We start from the raw sequence: 14781 nt of genomic DNA, 5'->3' as shown, positions 1-14781 counted from the left end.
AGAAGAAAAGTTTGTTCCGATTAGTTAGCTTGTTTTTTTTCTGCAACTGGGACAAAAAAAAAAAGGCCCGCTTAGCGCCCCCTTGTGGCTCGGTGCCACTCAGCGGCTCGAGCACATCCACAGGACGCAAATTCCCTCGACGAGACCAGGAATGTTTGTGTGTCAGCGATGTTCCGTTTGTTCATAACTCAAGTTCAAGCTGCTCCTCCCGGTTTGTATGTACATGGTGTACAGTGTGTGTGACGGGTGTACGCTCAGATACACTCTTTATATTCATATATCTATATCTTTATAACTTCTGTCAAACTCATAATTATACTTCATATACATTTAGCTGTTATACACACATTCTCTATCTCTGTCTCTAGCCCCAACTGTCTTAAACTACGGTTTGGATATCGACGCCCTCAGAGATACGCCAGGGGGCTCCAGTGAGCTCAGTACTACAAAACAGCACTGCTTCTCAAAAGGGTTCGAAGAAACAAGTGAAAACAAAAGGAGAATTTGTTTTTGTTCCGGAGCCTTCCTAACAAGGATATTTCGACCCAGAGTGAAAGGCGTGGCCTGGGCGGAGTTTGAACCCCACCTTCCCCCCCTCTATCTGTATGGTTCGCTCCTGTCGGGGGGGGGGGGGGGGGGTGATGGCTTGGCTTTTCTCGATTTGTATTCATATTCAGTACGAGCAAAGTGTACAAGAACATGCAACATACAAGCTGGCCTAAAAGTATGTGGAACTAACACACACACAGTCTAGTCCTTTTATTTTTTTTCCCTGTTTTCTTTTATTATTATTTTTTTTTAGAATTGTTCGTTCATTTGTCTTGTCTTCTTATTTTACAAAAAAAAGAAGAAAAAAAAGTAGAAAACAAACAAAAAAAGAAAACGAACAGAACGAAAGAAACATGCATGCGGCTCGGGGCCGGGGGTGGGCTGGGGTCGGGGCGTCCCCAGAGTCATGCTGCTGCTCCCTCCTGGGGGGGGGGCAAATAGTGCACCATTGCTTGAAACACACACGTACACAGAGGGAGTCTGCACCTCGTGGTACCATTCTGAACTCTAAACAAAGACAGAAAAAAAACGATTCAAAATGAAAAAAGAAAATTGTCAATTACTCTGTCCGAATAAAGGCGTTGAGCTTTCCTTGTGCTTGCTGTCATCTGTCAAAACAAGGCTCCCTTCATCTAAAGAGCCGCCTCGGTTCGCTACTTGCTAGCTCCGGCGCATTGTTTACACCACTCATCCCCGTGGCCTAGCAGCAAGCTCTACTCTGATTGGCTGGAGGGCTAGGAGGTGGAGGACATTTTGTTCGGGGGGACTCTCATTGGGCATGCACCTATACCGATATCGGGCCGATACTGACTCAAATAGCTGGATCGGATATCTGTGACAAAGGGGCAGATCTATTCAATTTAGTTCTGTTGATGTGCTGAACATTACATCCTGGGATTTTAATTTGTGTCTAAGTTTTGATACATTTTGTTGCTGCATTATAAGTGATACATACAGCATATTAATTAAACACTGGTAGCGGATCGTAACTTGGCATCATCCGATACCCAAAGCCCAGGTATAGGTGGGGGGGGGGGGGGGGGGGGGGGGATCGGCACATCCCTATCTCTGATTGGGGCTGCACCAGAAAGGAAGGAGAAAAGAAAGAACAACATCAGCAAGAGGTGAAGAATGTCGGACAGGATCCTCCACTGCAGCAACAAGAGGAGAGCAACAAAGAAAGCAAAGCTTCGAAAAAACAAAGAGGAATACGGACGAGGGAAGGTGTGAGACGTGATTGTCGGACTCCAGCTAGGCTTTGATTGGCTAGTTCTGTCTCTGTCTCTCCCTCTCTCTCTCTCTCTCTCTCACACACACTCCTCTCTTGTTCCCTGTTGCTCCGTCTAGCTTTTTCATTGGTTGACCGAGGGCCCGTCATTCTCGCCCTCTGCTCAGTCCCGGTCCATCAGCTGTGGGTCCATTATTTTGTCATTTAAGGGATATTGAAAGGGGAGGGGGGGGGGGGGGGGGTGTTGCGGTCACCACTCGGTCACTAGGACCGAACGCCATGTGGCGGTCCTGAGTTGTCCAGTGACGTCTGAGACGCCAGTCGCGTAAGCGGAGCTAACGTAGGGTCCACCAATGAGGATGGTGGAAACAGTTTGTACCAGCCAATCACCGTGCTTGAGAGGTCCAGCTCCTCCAATAAGATCTGTGCTACGCCCATGAAGCATTTGTGGTCCAATCGTCCATAGTCACCCCATACTATCACCTAGAGGAGAGAAAAGAAGAGACGAGTTAGGCTATTTAAACCCAGTTTAGCTCTAAACTTGAATTCCACTTTTAACTCCATATTAACATCAGTTTATCCCTGGTTTCATTCTAGTTTAAATCCAGTTTAATTCAGGATGAATCCTGGTTTAACTCCACCTTAGCTCAGGTGGTTTATATCCTGCTTAAAATCCAGTTCTATTCAGGTTTAATCCTGGGTTATTTCGGGTATAATCCTGATTTGTTTAGTCTGCAAAGCATTGAGCTGGGGAAAGACATACAAATTATGGATATGTTTATCAATCATTTCTTTTCCCAAAAAATGCAGCCATGTGGACTCCGAGGCTTCAGAGTGACAAATCTGAAGTCTTTGAGACAAGTTCAAGTTAAGTCTCAAGTCAAGTCAGTGGCAGTAATGTTTAAAAAACAACAACTTTGTATTTAAGTTAGCTGCTACTCAAGTATTTTGTCAGTAAATAATTTCGTACTCAAGTAGTTATTTTGACAATTATTATTTTTGCTTCTACTTGAGAACTTGTTGTTGCAACATCAAAGTTGAGTCCTAAATGGGCATTCTCATTACAAACAGAGCAATGGTTGGTCGTTCAGTCTTTTTGAGATTAAAGTGAAGACACGCGCAGAAGATTACCTGAAGCACCTTGCCCTGGGGACTCTCCTCGAAGAGCAGGTGCTGCTGGTAGAGTGGCTCCAGGGTCTTTCGTGCAATCTTGGTTTTCTTTTTGGCTTTACAAGTTCCAGTATCCAGCAGGTACACCTTGACGTAGGGAGCTGGGGGTGTGGGGACGGGGTTTAGAGGGAGGGAAAAGGGAGAAAAGAGGGAGTGCAGATAGAAGGATGGAGGGAGAAGCTTTGTCAGGGTTGTGCCTGTGTTTAAGTTTGACATTCAAGCATCTTGTTTAAGGTTTGCGTGTGTGTGTGTGTGTGTGTGTGTTACCTGGGAGGGATTTGGAGCCTGGTTTGGAGGTAAGGCCTCGAGCCCTGATCACCTCCACCTCCAGCTGACCTTTCTTATCCATCAAACCGATCTGAACATCACCTGTGTGTATAGGAGGATATGTTTTTAAATCAGCACATACACAGTATATACAGTACGGTGGAGATGAAGTTGTATGTGTAAAATCAAACCTTATATCTGTAGTTTTCATTTTTGTATTACAAAGGTAGAAATGTCTGGGTGTGGAATGTGCAGTGGATTGAGAGGGAGCCATCACTCACCCATGGCAGGCGTGGCCAGTGTTTGCCGGCCAACCAGCTGACCGGGGCCTAAACCGTCCAGGAAGTCACTGAATTGACTGTCGGCACCCAACCGCATACCTGAGAAGATCAGACTGACACGCGCACACACACACAAAATGATTCAATAATTCCTACATCATCGCTCAAAACACACCATAAGATGTAATTAAAGGTACAAAATATGTTCCGAAAAATGGGTCTCTATTAAGTGCTTTTTTGGGGGGTTTTCGAGTGAGCAACTCAAACAATTCAATTCAATGTATTTTGTACAGCCCAAAATCACGAATCACAAATTTGCCTCAGAAGAAGATACCTGCAAGTAATTGTTGGGAAGTGGTTATGGCGCAGTGTGCGTCTGCTCGTGATGCATTCAGGCACGTTACACACGTAAAACGGCATTAAAATTGACGCGAAGTGTAAAAAGTATGCTTCAAGTCAAGCGTATGTGTTTGTTACGTGTGACCAGAAAATAATATTCTGTCGTAGTGGTTCTCCCCAGAGCTCTACGACACCTCAGATTAGTAGAGAGCGGATTAAACTACGTTTAAAAATGCATGTGTATGAACCATATGGTATAAACAATAACGACGTTCTCGTATTTACGCCTCGATGCTGTTATTTTGAGTTTTGATGGAGCAGCTACAGTGTTAGCATAGCCTAGCACCGATCGATCCGGGCTCCATTCACAAATTAAGAATTGTCGCCTTGCGGAGAGAACTAACAAAGCATGGATTTAGACGTTTTACAAATTGGCATCATCGTGTAGTTTGATTCAGATTCTCGTCATGGAAAGTCAAGTTTCGGTAAAATTGGCTTAGAATTTAAGCTTTAGACTAACCCTACTGGACGACACATTTACGGTTAAAGTAAATAAAGACACATTTATTAGAATAGCCATTAACACAGCCAACACATGTTTAGCCATACAACAGAAAGATGAAAAACCAGGACTATGGTTAAAATGAATTAACACAATGTATGCCAAACGGAAATCTGGCATCTACGTTATTTTATCCCCCCCCCCTAACCAATGTAGTTTAATGAATATTACAGATCCAAGACGAATCTGACAGAAAGGTGGGAATCAGTTAAAAAGTCGCAAATACCAAATCTGTTTACTACTTCAGCACCACGGACAGCGCTGTGGAGCGCTGATATTTCGGAGCCATGGAGTCTTTAGATTCCAACTTGCAAGAACCTCATAGATTCAACTGAACAAGCCCTCCACCCCTGCACTCTCTCTGCTTCTAGGGGATGGAGAGGTGGGTGGAGTGGGGGAAATTGTCATACATGAAGGTCTATGCTTCTCCGTACGTACTTCCCCTCAGAGCTGTAGCTGTTCATGCTGCCATCGGTCGACTCTCTGCTGGCCTGCCGGTTCATGGTCGACCCTCCCCGCGGGTACTCCACCGCCATGCCCGTCTCCACGCTCCTCTGGATGCTGCTGCTGCCGCCGCCCTTACCCACCTTCTTCCCTGCCGGTGCTTCTGTAGCAGAACAAGAGGCCGTTAAACAACTTTGCACAAGCCATTCTTTTTAACCGAGGCTCAGTTATCAGGCGTTCTCATGTGCACTGGGAATATGAGAAAAAAACTGGGACTTTAATACTTCTTTTTTGCATCAAGTAGTAACTCTGACAGGCCTGATAACTGTAGGCTGAGGTTCATCATTACGCAGGCCACCCCGTGCAAATCAGTATCCCATGTGACCTCAGCAACATCGCAAGACAGAATTTCTGTTACAAGATAAATACATAGCAATCTTTAGGATGCTAGAAAATTGTGTAAAAAGCATTTTTGGAAAATAGGAAGTAATATCGACTGTTTTCAGGTGATGAGGTCACTTCAGGAAGAAAACATGGCTGCGTCACTCTGCCCAAAACCAGAATGCTTGGCAGGGATGTGAAGGTAAAAACTCGGAAGGTTGAGGAAATCAAACATCTGGACTTAAAGGGGGAGTTCAGATCTTTTTAAAGCCTGACGTCCTTTCAGTCCACCCAAACAAATACCGGCGGTTCAGATTTAGTTCCTGCATTCTAACACGGAACAATTCGACTATTGAAACAATCTTTTGGTTCAGGCCAGGCTTTCTCGAAGAACTGAACTCGGTGGGGACAGAAGAGGGTGGAGTAAGGGAGCATGCCGGAGACAGAGTTCAGGAAGGGGCTGGGAACTGCTGTCTGTCTAACAGAGCTATTCTACAACTCGACCTCTCTGCCTCTGTCTGTCGGTCTGCCTGAGTTTGTTCTATTTTATCTGCATCTGTGTCTCTTCAAAAAAAGGTTTTTAAAGTGCATTGTGATGCTTGATTATTTAACTCTTGAACAACATAAAGAAAAAGATCAGAGAATGAACATAAATGCTACAGAAATGTATTTAATCCTGCTATACAATATAAAACCATGCTTGGTTTATTATTTACCAACAATGCACATTTCTGACCTGTAACTCCTTCGAAGTATCACCTGAAGTAAGTGTCTGACTGTCCTCCTTTCAAACTGACTGTCTGTCTTTCAGCCCAACTATTGCTTTACCTTTCTGTTTGTCCGCCGCCTTACCCGCCGCCGCCTCTGCAATAACACACAACAACAACAACAACAAAGCCAATAAAGAACAACATCATCATAAACAACAGCAACACTGGTAAAATTACATATATCAAATATTGGTTTCTGTGCCAAGAGGAGATCATTTCACGAAACTGTGATGCAATCGAGTGTTTTAACTGGGACGTGCAATGTACATACAGTGCAATTTATTCAAAATGTATTCGAAACATTTACATTATTACAGTCATTTAGCAGACGCGTTTATCCAAAGCGACTTACAATTGAGTTTCTATCACACCGTAGGCACGGTGCGGGAGCAATTTTGGGGTTAAGTGTCTCGCTCAAGGACACATCGACATGCGACTAGCGGAGCCGGGGATCGAACTGCCGATCCTCTGATTGAAGGACGGCCCTGCTCTCCACTTAGCCACAGTCGCCCTTAATGTAGTTTGTTTTTAAAAATGAAATGCGGGCAATGCATACTTTATTTATATTTTACATTTCCCCCCAAACACATTCTGTGTGTTGTCAAAACTCGACGGGGTAACCTTTGAGTTCACCACCGTGACCAGACACTATGACACGATGAGATACGAGTGTGGTGAAGTGAAACTTTCCACCAGAGGAAGCAGTGACACCCTGCTGCTCTTGTTACTCTTTAAAGCCATTCCGTGTATATAAAAAAAACAGAACAGATTTGCCCCCCCCCCCCCCAGAGGAAGTATGAAAAAAAGACACTGTAGCTGACAGTCACAATTGTCTCCTCTAATTGTCTCATTTTCCTAAAAAAACACGTATGCTTGAAAGATGCCGTAATCATGTGAAAATAATCTACATTCATTGAGTTAAGAAAAAAAGCTTTCAAGATAAATTTACTGCTTCAGCTTTACTGATGAACATTTCATATTTGCCTTTTAGTTTATCATCTTCCAAAAGCGAAGAATAAATCGCCACGCAACATGAAACAGACTGGTTGCCCTTAGAGGCTGCCAATCTTCTTGGCGATGGTATTATTTATTTACAGTAATTACACTAATGTCTTAAAATGATTACGCTGCTGATTCTCGACACAACGACACACCCAGCCTTCAGTAAGGTGTCTATGGTTGGTGTTGCCGTGTGGATGACTGTTTCTCTGACCTGTCTGGCTGAGTTGCGAGGTGCTCCGGCTGCGTCTGGACGGCAGGATGGCGACGACGCGCTGGCTGAGGCTCGAGCGCCGCTTCTTGATGCCGCTCCCCAGGCTCCCGAGCGCCGTGTCCGATTGGCTGCCGTCTGCATGCTCCGTGCCGTAGATCTCGCCGCTCACGCTGGTGCTCTTCATCATGTGGCGGCCCGATGCGCGCATGGCCCTGCTGATCATCGCTCGTCAAACCAAAGCTCAAGTTCGTTTTATGTGACTTACAATACCGAAAAGTATACGGGAATAATACACACAAAACTAAAAAAGAAAAGAGAGCGAGTTTGTGTGTGTGTGTGTACCTGAAGCGTCCCCGGGGTCTCTCCGACTGGATGGACATGTAGCTGGTGCTACTGATGCGAGAGGCACTGCTGGTTCGAGAGATGGCTGACACGTCGCTGACATCACTGTCCGAGGACTTATGGGAGACGTTCTCGCTGCTCCGCCTCTGGTCCTTGTAGAGCTGCGGGAAACACACATCACACAACAGGCTGGTGTCATCCAGCATTCATAGCAATGGTGGCAAGAGATAGCGCACCGTCATTCGTAGATGTGCCAACGGGATTTTTTAGTATGTTATCCACGTAATCTTGAACGAGGAAGTATAAAGACCGCTAAATTCAATTCAATTCATCCATCCATCCATTTTCCTCTGCTTATCCGGGGTCGGGTCGCGGTGGCAGCTGGCCAAGCAGGCTGACCCAGACCTTCATCTCACCGGCAACATGTTCCAGCTCATCCCCGGCGCCTCTCTTCACGACCCAGAGTTCGTGACCATAGGTGAGGGTAGGAACGTAGACCGACCGGTAAATTGAGATCTCCTGCTCCATCTTACCCTCACCTGAACAAGACCCCGAGATACTTGAACTCCTTCGCTTGAGGTAGGCACTCCGTCCCCACCTGGAGGGAGCAATCCACCGGTTTCCGGCAGAGCACCATGGCCTCAGATTTGGAGGTGCTAACTCTCATCCCCACCGCTTCACACTCGGCTGCAAACCGCCCCACTGAATGCTGGAGGTCATGATCCGAGGAGGCTAACAGGACCACGTCATCTGCAAACAGCGATCCCAAGACCCCCGAACCTGACGTTACCCCCCCCCCCCCAAGCTGCTCCTACATATCCTGTCCATGAAAGTCACGAACGCGACCGGTGACAAAGGGCAGCCCTGGCGGAGGCCAACACCCACCGGGAACGTGTCTGACTTATTGCCGAGAATACGGACACAGCTCCTACTGCAGTCGTACAGAGACCGGATGGCGCATTGTAACGGGTCCGGCACCCCATACTCCTGCAGCACCCCCAACAAGAACCCCCGAGGGACCCGGTCGAAAGCCTTCTCCAAGTCCACAAAGCACATGTAGACTGGTTGGGCAAACTCCCAGAACCCCTCCAGTAGTCTTGCGAGGGTAAAGAGCTGGTCCACTGTTCCACGGCCGGGACGGAATCCGCACTGCTCCTCTTGAATCCGAGGTTCGACAAACGGTCGGAGCCTCCTTTCCAGCACCCTGGCATAAGCCTTGCCCGGGAGGCTGAGTGGTGTGATACCCCGGTAATTCGAGCACACTCTCCGATCCCCCTTTTTGAAAATGGGAAGCACCAGTCCATCGACATTGAAGAGGTGTGCATCTCAGGGCGTATCTCATCCTACCCCCGGCGCCTTGTCACCAAGGAGCTTTTTGACCACCTTAGCGGCCTCCGCCATGGATATGGGTGTTAAGAAGTCCGATACACACAGATAGCAGCTAGCTGGTGACCTTTGTTGAGTATTTAGCAGCTAACGAGCCACATATTTAACAGAGAAGTGGGAAAAACCACTGTCTGCTGGATGTGTAAACAGGTTAACTGTTTTCTAATTCACACCAACTGTGTGAGGCCGTAACATCAAAGAGGAAAAATCTGTTTGCAAGGCCGGAATTTCCACGACAAAAATAAAATTGAATATTTTAATGCTTAATAGCTGGTTAAGTCTTAAAGTCCTGGTTTTACATATTCGGGCAAATATTTGTGCCCTGCTCAGTTTTACGTAGTCCTTACACATGGTTACAAAACCATGGTCCATCAACCAATCGGAATGATAAAGGTATAACTTCTCCACGATAAGACAAAGTGATCTGCCTTTTAGCGTGTCGTGGCAGGAAAAAACAAAGGTGGAAAATCATAACACCTGTGCTTTTTTTGTGCTGAGAAACGACGTCCTTTTATGTCTGTTCTTAACCACATTTCCTCGATGGAAAACGTCATGAGGAGTCATCAAAGAGAGATGTGGAGGACACAACCTGCCTCGGAGGCCAGCAAAAAACAGACGGGACGAAAGGCCCAAGCCGCGTCTCGGGAGGGAAACAAATAAACAAATCACACAAATTTCAAAATGACATTTTTCTCGCCGAAAGGTGACAAGTTTGCAACCCCTGGGAATCATTGAAAGCACATGTAGAGTTGAGCTCACAGAGCTGCCTCGGATAAATGCTTGCACATTCAAGGGAAAGTCAGGATATAAAAGCACAAAGTATATACTCAGAAATCAATAGTTAAAGTGTAATCAAAAGATAAGGTTTATGATCATTATATAACAAAATGTTTAATCAATTTGTAACGAATGTTTAATGCATATGTAAAACAAATGTAAAAACTGATTATAATAATGTTCTGTGTGACCGGAGCCGAGATGTGGGAAAAGTGTTTTGTCATGATGAGTCAGCAGAAAGAGTGAAGTTTGGAACAGATGTTTTTGGGTGTGGATCGGAAAAGCAGACGTGGCAGCAAAAGACTGTTGCAAAAGATGAGTAATATAGGCATAATATATATGATATAGAATAAGTCTGGTCATGTCCCCCACCCACTCAAGTGGGTGGGGGAATGAGATCATGTGTTGGATAGGAGGGGGCAGAACAGACAGCCCAAATCATGGATAAAAGGAGACGCTTGCAAGCTGCAAACTGGGATTTCTACACGAGAGCCGTCCAAGTGCTCTGAGAAGAAGATACGGACGATCATAACTGAAGTATTCGAGGACTTCGTCTCTGTTCACGGAAAGAAGACCGCAGTTCGTGGACAATAAGATTTAAAGACGGAGATTTTCCTCTCCCCACTGCTCGCCTTTAACAACTGAACAACGGAGAAGACGCAGCAGCCCTAGAAAGACTTTGTACTGAGTTTTGAGGACTGTTGAACGGACTCTGCTGCAGAGCAGGAGGACCGAGGGTCTGGCCGGACCTTCGCTCCTAACAACTCCAAAATAACCTTTTTCGTCGCACCTTTGGAAATCCAGCTCCAACCGAGCAGTCTCGGCATCTAAAAACCAATGAGTATAACCTGAGAAGAAAATTAAAGTAACGAATCAAGTGTAGTGACATTTTATGTGAGCTGTAGCTTAACCCTTGCAAACTAACTAAATATAACCTGCAATAAATATCTAATCTGCATTTAAAGTAAAATTCTCAAGTGCATTTATTTGCTTAAGTAGTAAAAGTTCCTCGTGGCAGTAAAAAGTTAAAGCCATTGTATGTCTAACAACTGAGTTCTGTAAGGTTATCCTAGAGACCGAATCCACTTAACAACCCCTTACGGTTTTAGAAAGAAGAGATCCTAGCCGTTAAAACCTAACCTGGCATTTACCAAGAGCACGGATCCATAAGAGGGAAGCTGCCATAACCGACGCGACTGGTGGGAGCGCCCGGGGTCAGGACTGGTCTCTCGGCCGAGCGCGCTCAGACCGGAGGAAGCAGGGTAGACGTCGGGAGTAACGGCAGTTAGCGGAGCCAGGCGAGTTCCCTCGCCAGAACACCAGCTCGACAATCTTTTAATAGAGAGCTGAGTCAGTAAGTAGCCCCGTATCGGGCCAGAAGTACCCCAGGATCTAACACGTGGCGCCCAACGTGGCGCCCAATTGTTTAGAAAACTTGACCAACTCTTATCACTTCTGGGTAATTTCGAAAGCCAAAAGAAACTGGCCTATCGTGATATCAATTATACCTGTGACTTTCCTGCAAAGAAAAAAACATAGGTAAGTGTATAAGCTGTGCAAGTAAGTTACACATGTGTAGGCATTTAACAGGGTGCCTTTAAAAGTAGCCTAAATACTGCTTATTGTAATATGAATCCTACTAATCAGTCTTACATGCAGAGTATTACTCAAATATTGGGGAAATATAATGAAATTCACTGCTACTTCAGCAACATTATGACAAATGCTCTCTGGCTGGAACCCTTATTGTCCTCTGTTCTCCCGCCGAGTTGGTTTCAAAGTGAGACTGCATGAAGCCCCCAAACACCCCCCACCCTACCCCCCAAAAAAAATAAATAAGAGTTGTGGCCCACCTCCCGTTTGTTCTTGAGGGGTCGGTCCAGGTCCTGTTGGCTGGAGGTGGCGGTAGCTGACGCCCGGTTGGAATGGACCCTCATCTGGAGCTGACGAACGCACTCCTCTGCTACCAGGGCTACACACACACAATACACACACAATACAAGACACTTAAAAAACACTGAAAAAACTTAAATCAGACACCGCACTGCAAGTTGACCCTATTTGCAGAACATAAACATGACGTCCTGAAAAAAAGTTGCAAACGCTATCACCGTGTTCATTAATCTTTAGCTCAAACAGCAAGTGTAATATTTCAGTCAATAGAAGCAACAGCCAATGCGAGGTTGCCAGGCAACCGGGAGATGCTCCAGAAAGTAACAGCGCCCGGTCCCCTCCCCCCCAAAGAAGTGTCCAGCACATAACCCTCCTGAAACTCTGACTGATTTCCTTCCTCTTTCCCTTAACACATCCATACATCATAGAGAGCGATGGAGAAAATGCCCCGCTGACCTTCAGCTGGCCTGTTTCGGACACCAGAAAGGATTCCTTAAAGGGATAGTTTGGATGTTTTAAAGTGGGGCTGTGAGAGGTACTTCTCAATAGTCGGTGTGTTGCTACAGTAGATGACTTTAGTGTTTGAGAGTTGGTTCAAATTCACCAAAGTCACACGGTAACACGAGCAAACTAACCTGTCGAGGCAGAGGTAAAATGACAGTTTTTTGTCAATGGAGTCTAGCAGCTTTGAAGAGCGTACAGATGGATATAACGGCTTTGGTTCCCCTTCTGAAAAAGGCTGTTTGAGGGCATGTAAAGTGGTGAAAATATTCTTAATATACACTTAAACTGATTTTTTTTAGCTTAAATATGTTTTGCTAGTGCCCTCTGTCCACAGCAGTACATTACTTTGCTCTCGTGCTGTTGCGTGCCGACCGCCATTTACTGCAGGTAATACACCGACTATTAAACAACCCCACTACGAAACATCCAAACTGGCCCATTAAACCACGATTTATATGTTTTTCATTTTCATACAGCATGTTCTGATGTGGGCATGTGAGTTTGCGATAATACAATTAATGATGTCTGAATTTCACTGCATCAGTCAACGCTGTACATGGTGATGAAGAAATCCCTCCTCACCTGGACTCGCGAATGCTTCAGTTGTAACACATAAAACCAATAGACCTCCGTTACCTTGTTCTACAGTGCTGCTCTTGGGGGGAAGCTGTGGGAGTTGCCTCACTCTGCGGGCGGAGCAGGACATCACTGAGGAGGAAAGAGACGCACCACCTTGGAGGTAGCCCCTGACACGGGATGGGAGTGATAGTGAGGCAGACAAAGGGTGGGGGGGAGAGAGAGAGGGGGGGGGGGAAGAAGAATGAAGGATGAAAAATATGGGGGATGAAAAAAAAGAGAAAATGAAATTAAAGTCAATATGTTTGTGACACTGCAGCTCCGGTTGGCACTCGCTGGATGGAGTTCACATTTCTGGAGTTGATCCGATTCAGATCAGCAGCATTTTCGACATTAAAAGTGGTTGAAATTCACGTGAGAAACACAAAACACTGAGCAGAACAACCACCAATGGAACCAGCTGTCAGCCCACATTTCTTTTCTTAAGACGTGCGACATCAAATATATAAAGTTGCATTTTTTGAATGAATGAAGCGACAGAATGTGGCTAGAGGGAAATAAATATATGCCGTCAAAATGAAAGAACAGCAACAATAGTTTGGTGAAAATCAGGAGCAAATTCACAAAGTGAAGCTCGTTCAGGGGGTCGATGGTGAGGGATCCTGTCGCAGGAAGAGCAGCAAATAAAGGTTAAGAGTGGAAGAACACAGAGAAGGTGAAAGCCTTGAAGCACAAATCCCACCACGTCTGCAGACACCCATTCATTTGTAATCCATTCTCACGACAGACCCGAGACCAGGCGTTCTTCAGAACCACCCACAACTACTCTGTCAACTCCATGTCTTTTGGCACGAAGCCAATCAAACCCATTGCATATTCTTATGATAATAATAATACTTTGATTATTCCATTAAGTATTAAATAAAATAAGATAATATAGAACTTCATGATTCCCTTCTTGTGCCAGAGTTTAATCGACGATTACAACAGAACAATAGGAGTAAAATATAAAACATATATGATCAATAGAGTCATAATTATGAAGTGACACCAGTGCAAAATAAAAATAGCAATAAAAGTGAGGTAAATATATTAATTTATAATTTTATATATAAAATAGAAAACGTTAATTACAAGAACATGAGATTAAAAACAAGAGTAAAAATATAAAATGTAAAAGTATTACTCACACCACTGCAAAAATTTGGATATTATTTCTTTCATCTTTACACGGATACAGCAACAGTTCCATTGTAACAAATTTCCGTTAAAACAATTCCATTTTACTGGCAATCCGCTCTGCCGTTTTACATTGAACAAAAAAAGCTTAACTCTACACTTCCAGGTCCGCTTCGAGCGTACACAGTCTTGACAACACGTACACACCAAATACACAAACACACAACAGCAGCTGCGAGGGCTGCGATGTTGCAAAGACGGGTCACAGAAACACAAAACACGTAAAACGCACGAGGGAGTGAGAGAGCAGCCCTGTCTTGTCCCTCTCCACCACAGTATCTATCTATCATTCTCGGGGAATCCCCTTACCAAGGGGCCGCAGTGGGGCCTTCTTTCCTCTGGAGCCCCTTAAGATGGAGGTGGGCTTGATTCTGGTACACGCACGCACACACACGCATAGTGACACAAGTGCCATACAAACCCAAAGCACCCGCAACACAGTGTGGAAGCAGCAGCGTGCAGGAACGGAAAAAAAAACGGGAAGAAAGATGGGGTCGAGAGAAAAAAAAGCAAAAGAATACAAATAAATATAAAGGTCATCCAAATCATGTGACATTCAAGTGAAAGTATTGGATGGGTAGCCATCAATTTTTGTACAATGTCCACCACAAGATGAATTCTATTAGTTATTTTTATATAAAACTTCCACCAGGTAAAAGTTTTTATTGACTTAAGTTTGCGACAAAGTAAACTGTAAAACTAATGACATTCCCATCATCCTAAAATGTACTTTGGGTGTAGTGCTATTGTAATTCGCAAATGTCAGCATATAACCTGCCCCAAACATAAACATTATACCTGCTAAATATCAGCATGTTAGCATTGACCAGGCGGCAACTTCTGGCTCTGAGAAGTGAAGC

The 14781-nt window shown here is 45.0% G+C and overlaps 1 protein-coding gene across 2 annotated transcripts in view; it reads right to left on the bottom strand.

Moving 5' to 3' along the window:
* Positions 1–2041: 2041 nt before the first annotated feature.
* rims1a (regulating synaptic membrane exocytosis 1a) overlaps positions 2042–14781 on the bottom strand; it is a gene marked incomplete at both ends in the record, with an annotated part of 97215 nt that continues 84475 nt past the window's right edge. The window contains 10 exons of one of the 2 annotated variants that reach the window (XM_079279683.1): positions 2042–2260; positions 2909–3048; positions 3215–3316; positions 3496–3608; positions 4835–5003; positions 6050–6085; positions 7205–7416; positions 7547–7707; positions 11563–11681; positions 12743–12852. In XM_079279683.1, coding sequence (XP_079135809.1) covers positions 2042–2260; positions 2909–3048; positions 3215–3316; positions 3496–3608; positions 4835–5003; positions 6050–6085; positions 7205–7416; positions 7547–7707; positions 11563–11681; positions 12743–12852 — 1381 coding nt within the window. Of the gene's footprint in view, positions 2261–2908; positions 3049–3214; positions 3317–3495; positions 3609–4834; positions 5004–6049; positions 6086–7204; positions 7420–7546; positions 7708–11562; positions 11682–12742; positions 12853–14781 lie in introns of both variants that reach the window. The other variant, XM_079279682.1, reaches the window with a different exon arrangement.

This window comes from Melanostigma gelatinosum (genome assembly GCF_949748355.1).
Source record: "Melanostigma gelatinosum genome assembly, chromosome: 12".
Classification (NCBI taxonomy): Eukaryota; Metazoa; Chordata; class Actinopteri; order Perciformes; family Zoarcidae; genus Melanostigma; species Melanostigma gelatinosum.
This window is presented reverse-complemented; position numbering and strand designations above follow the sequence as displayed.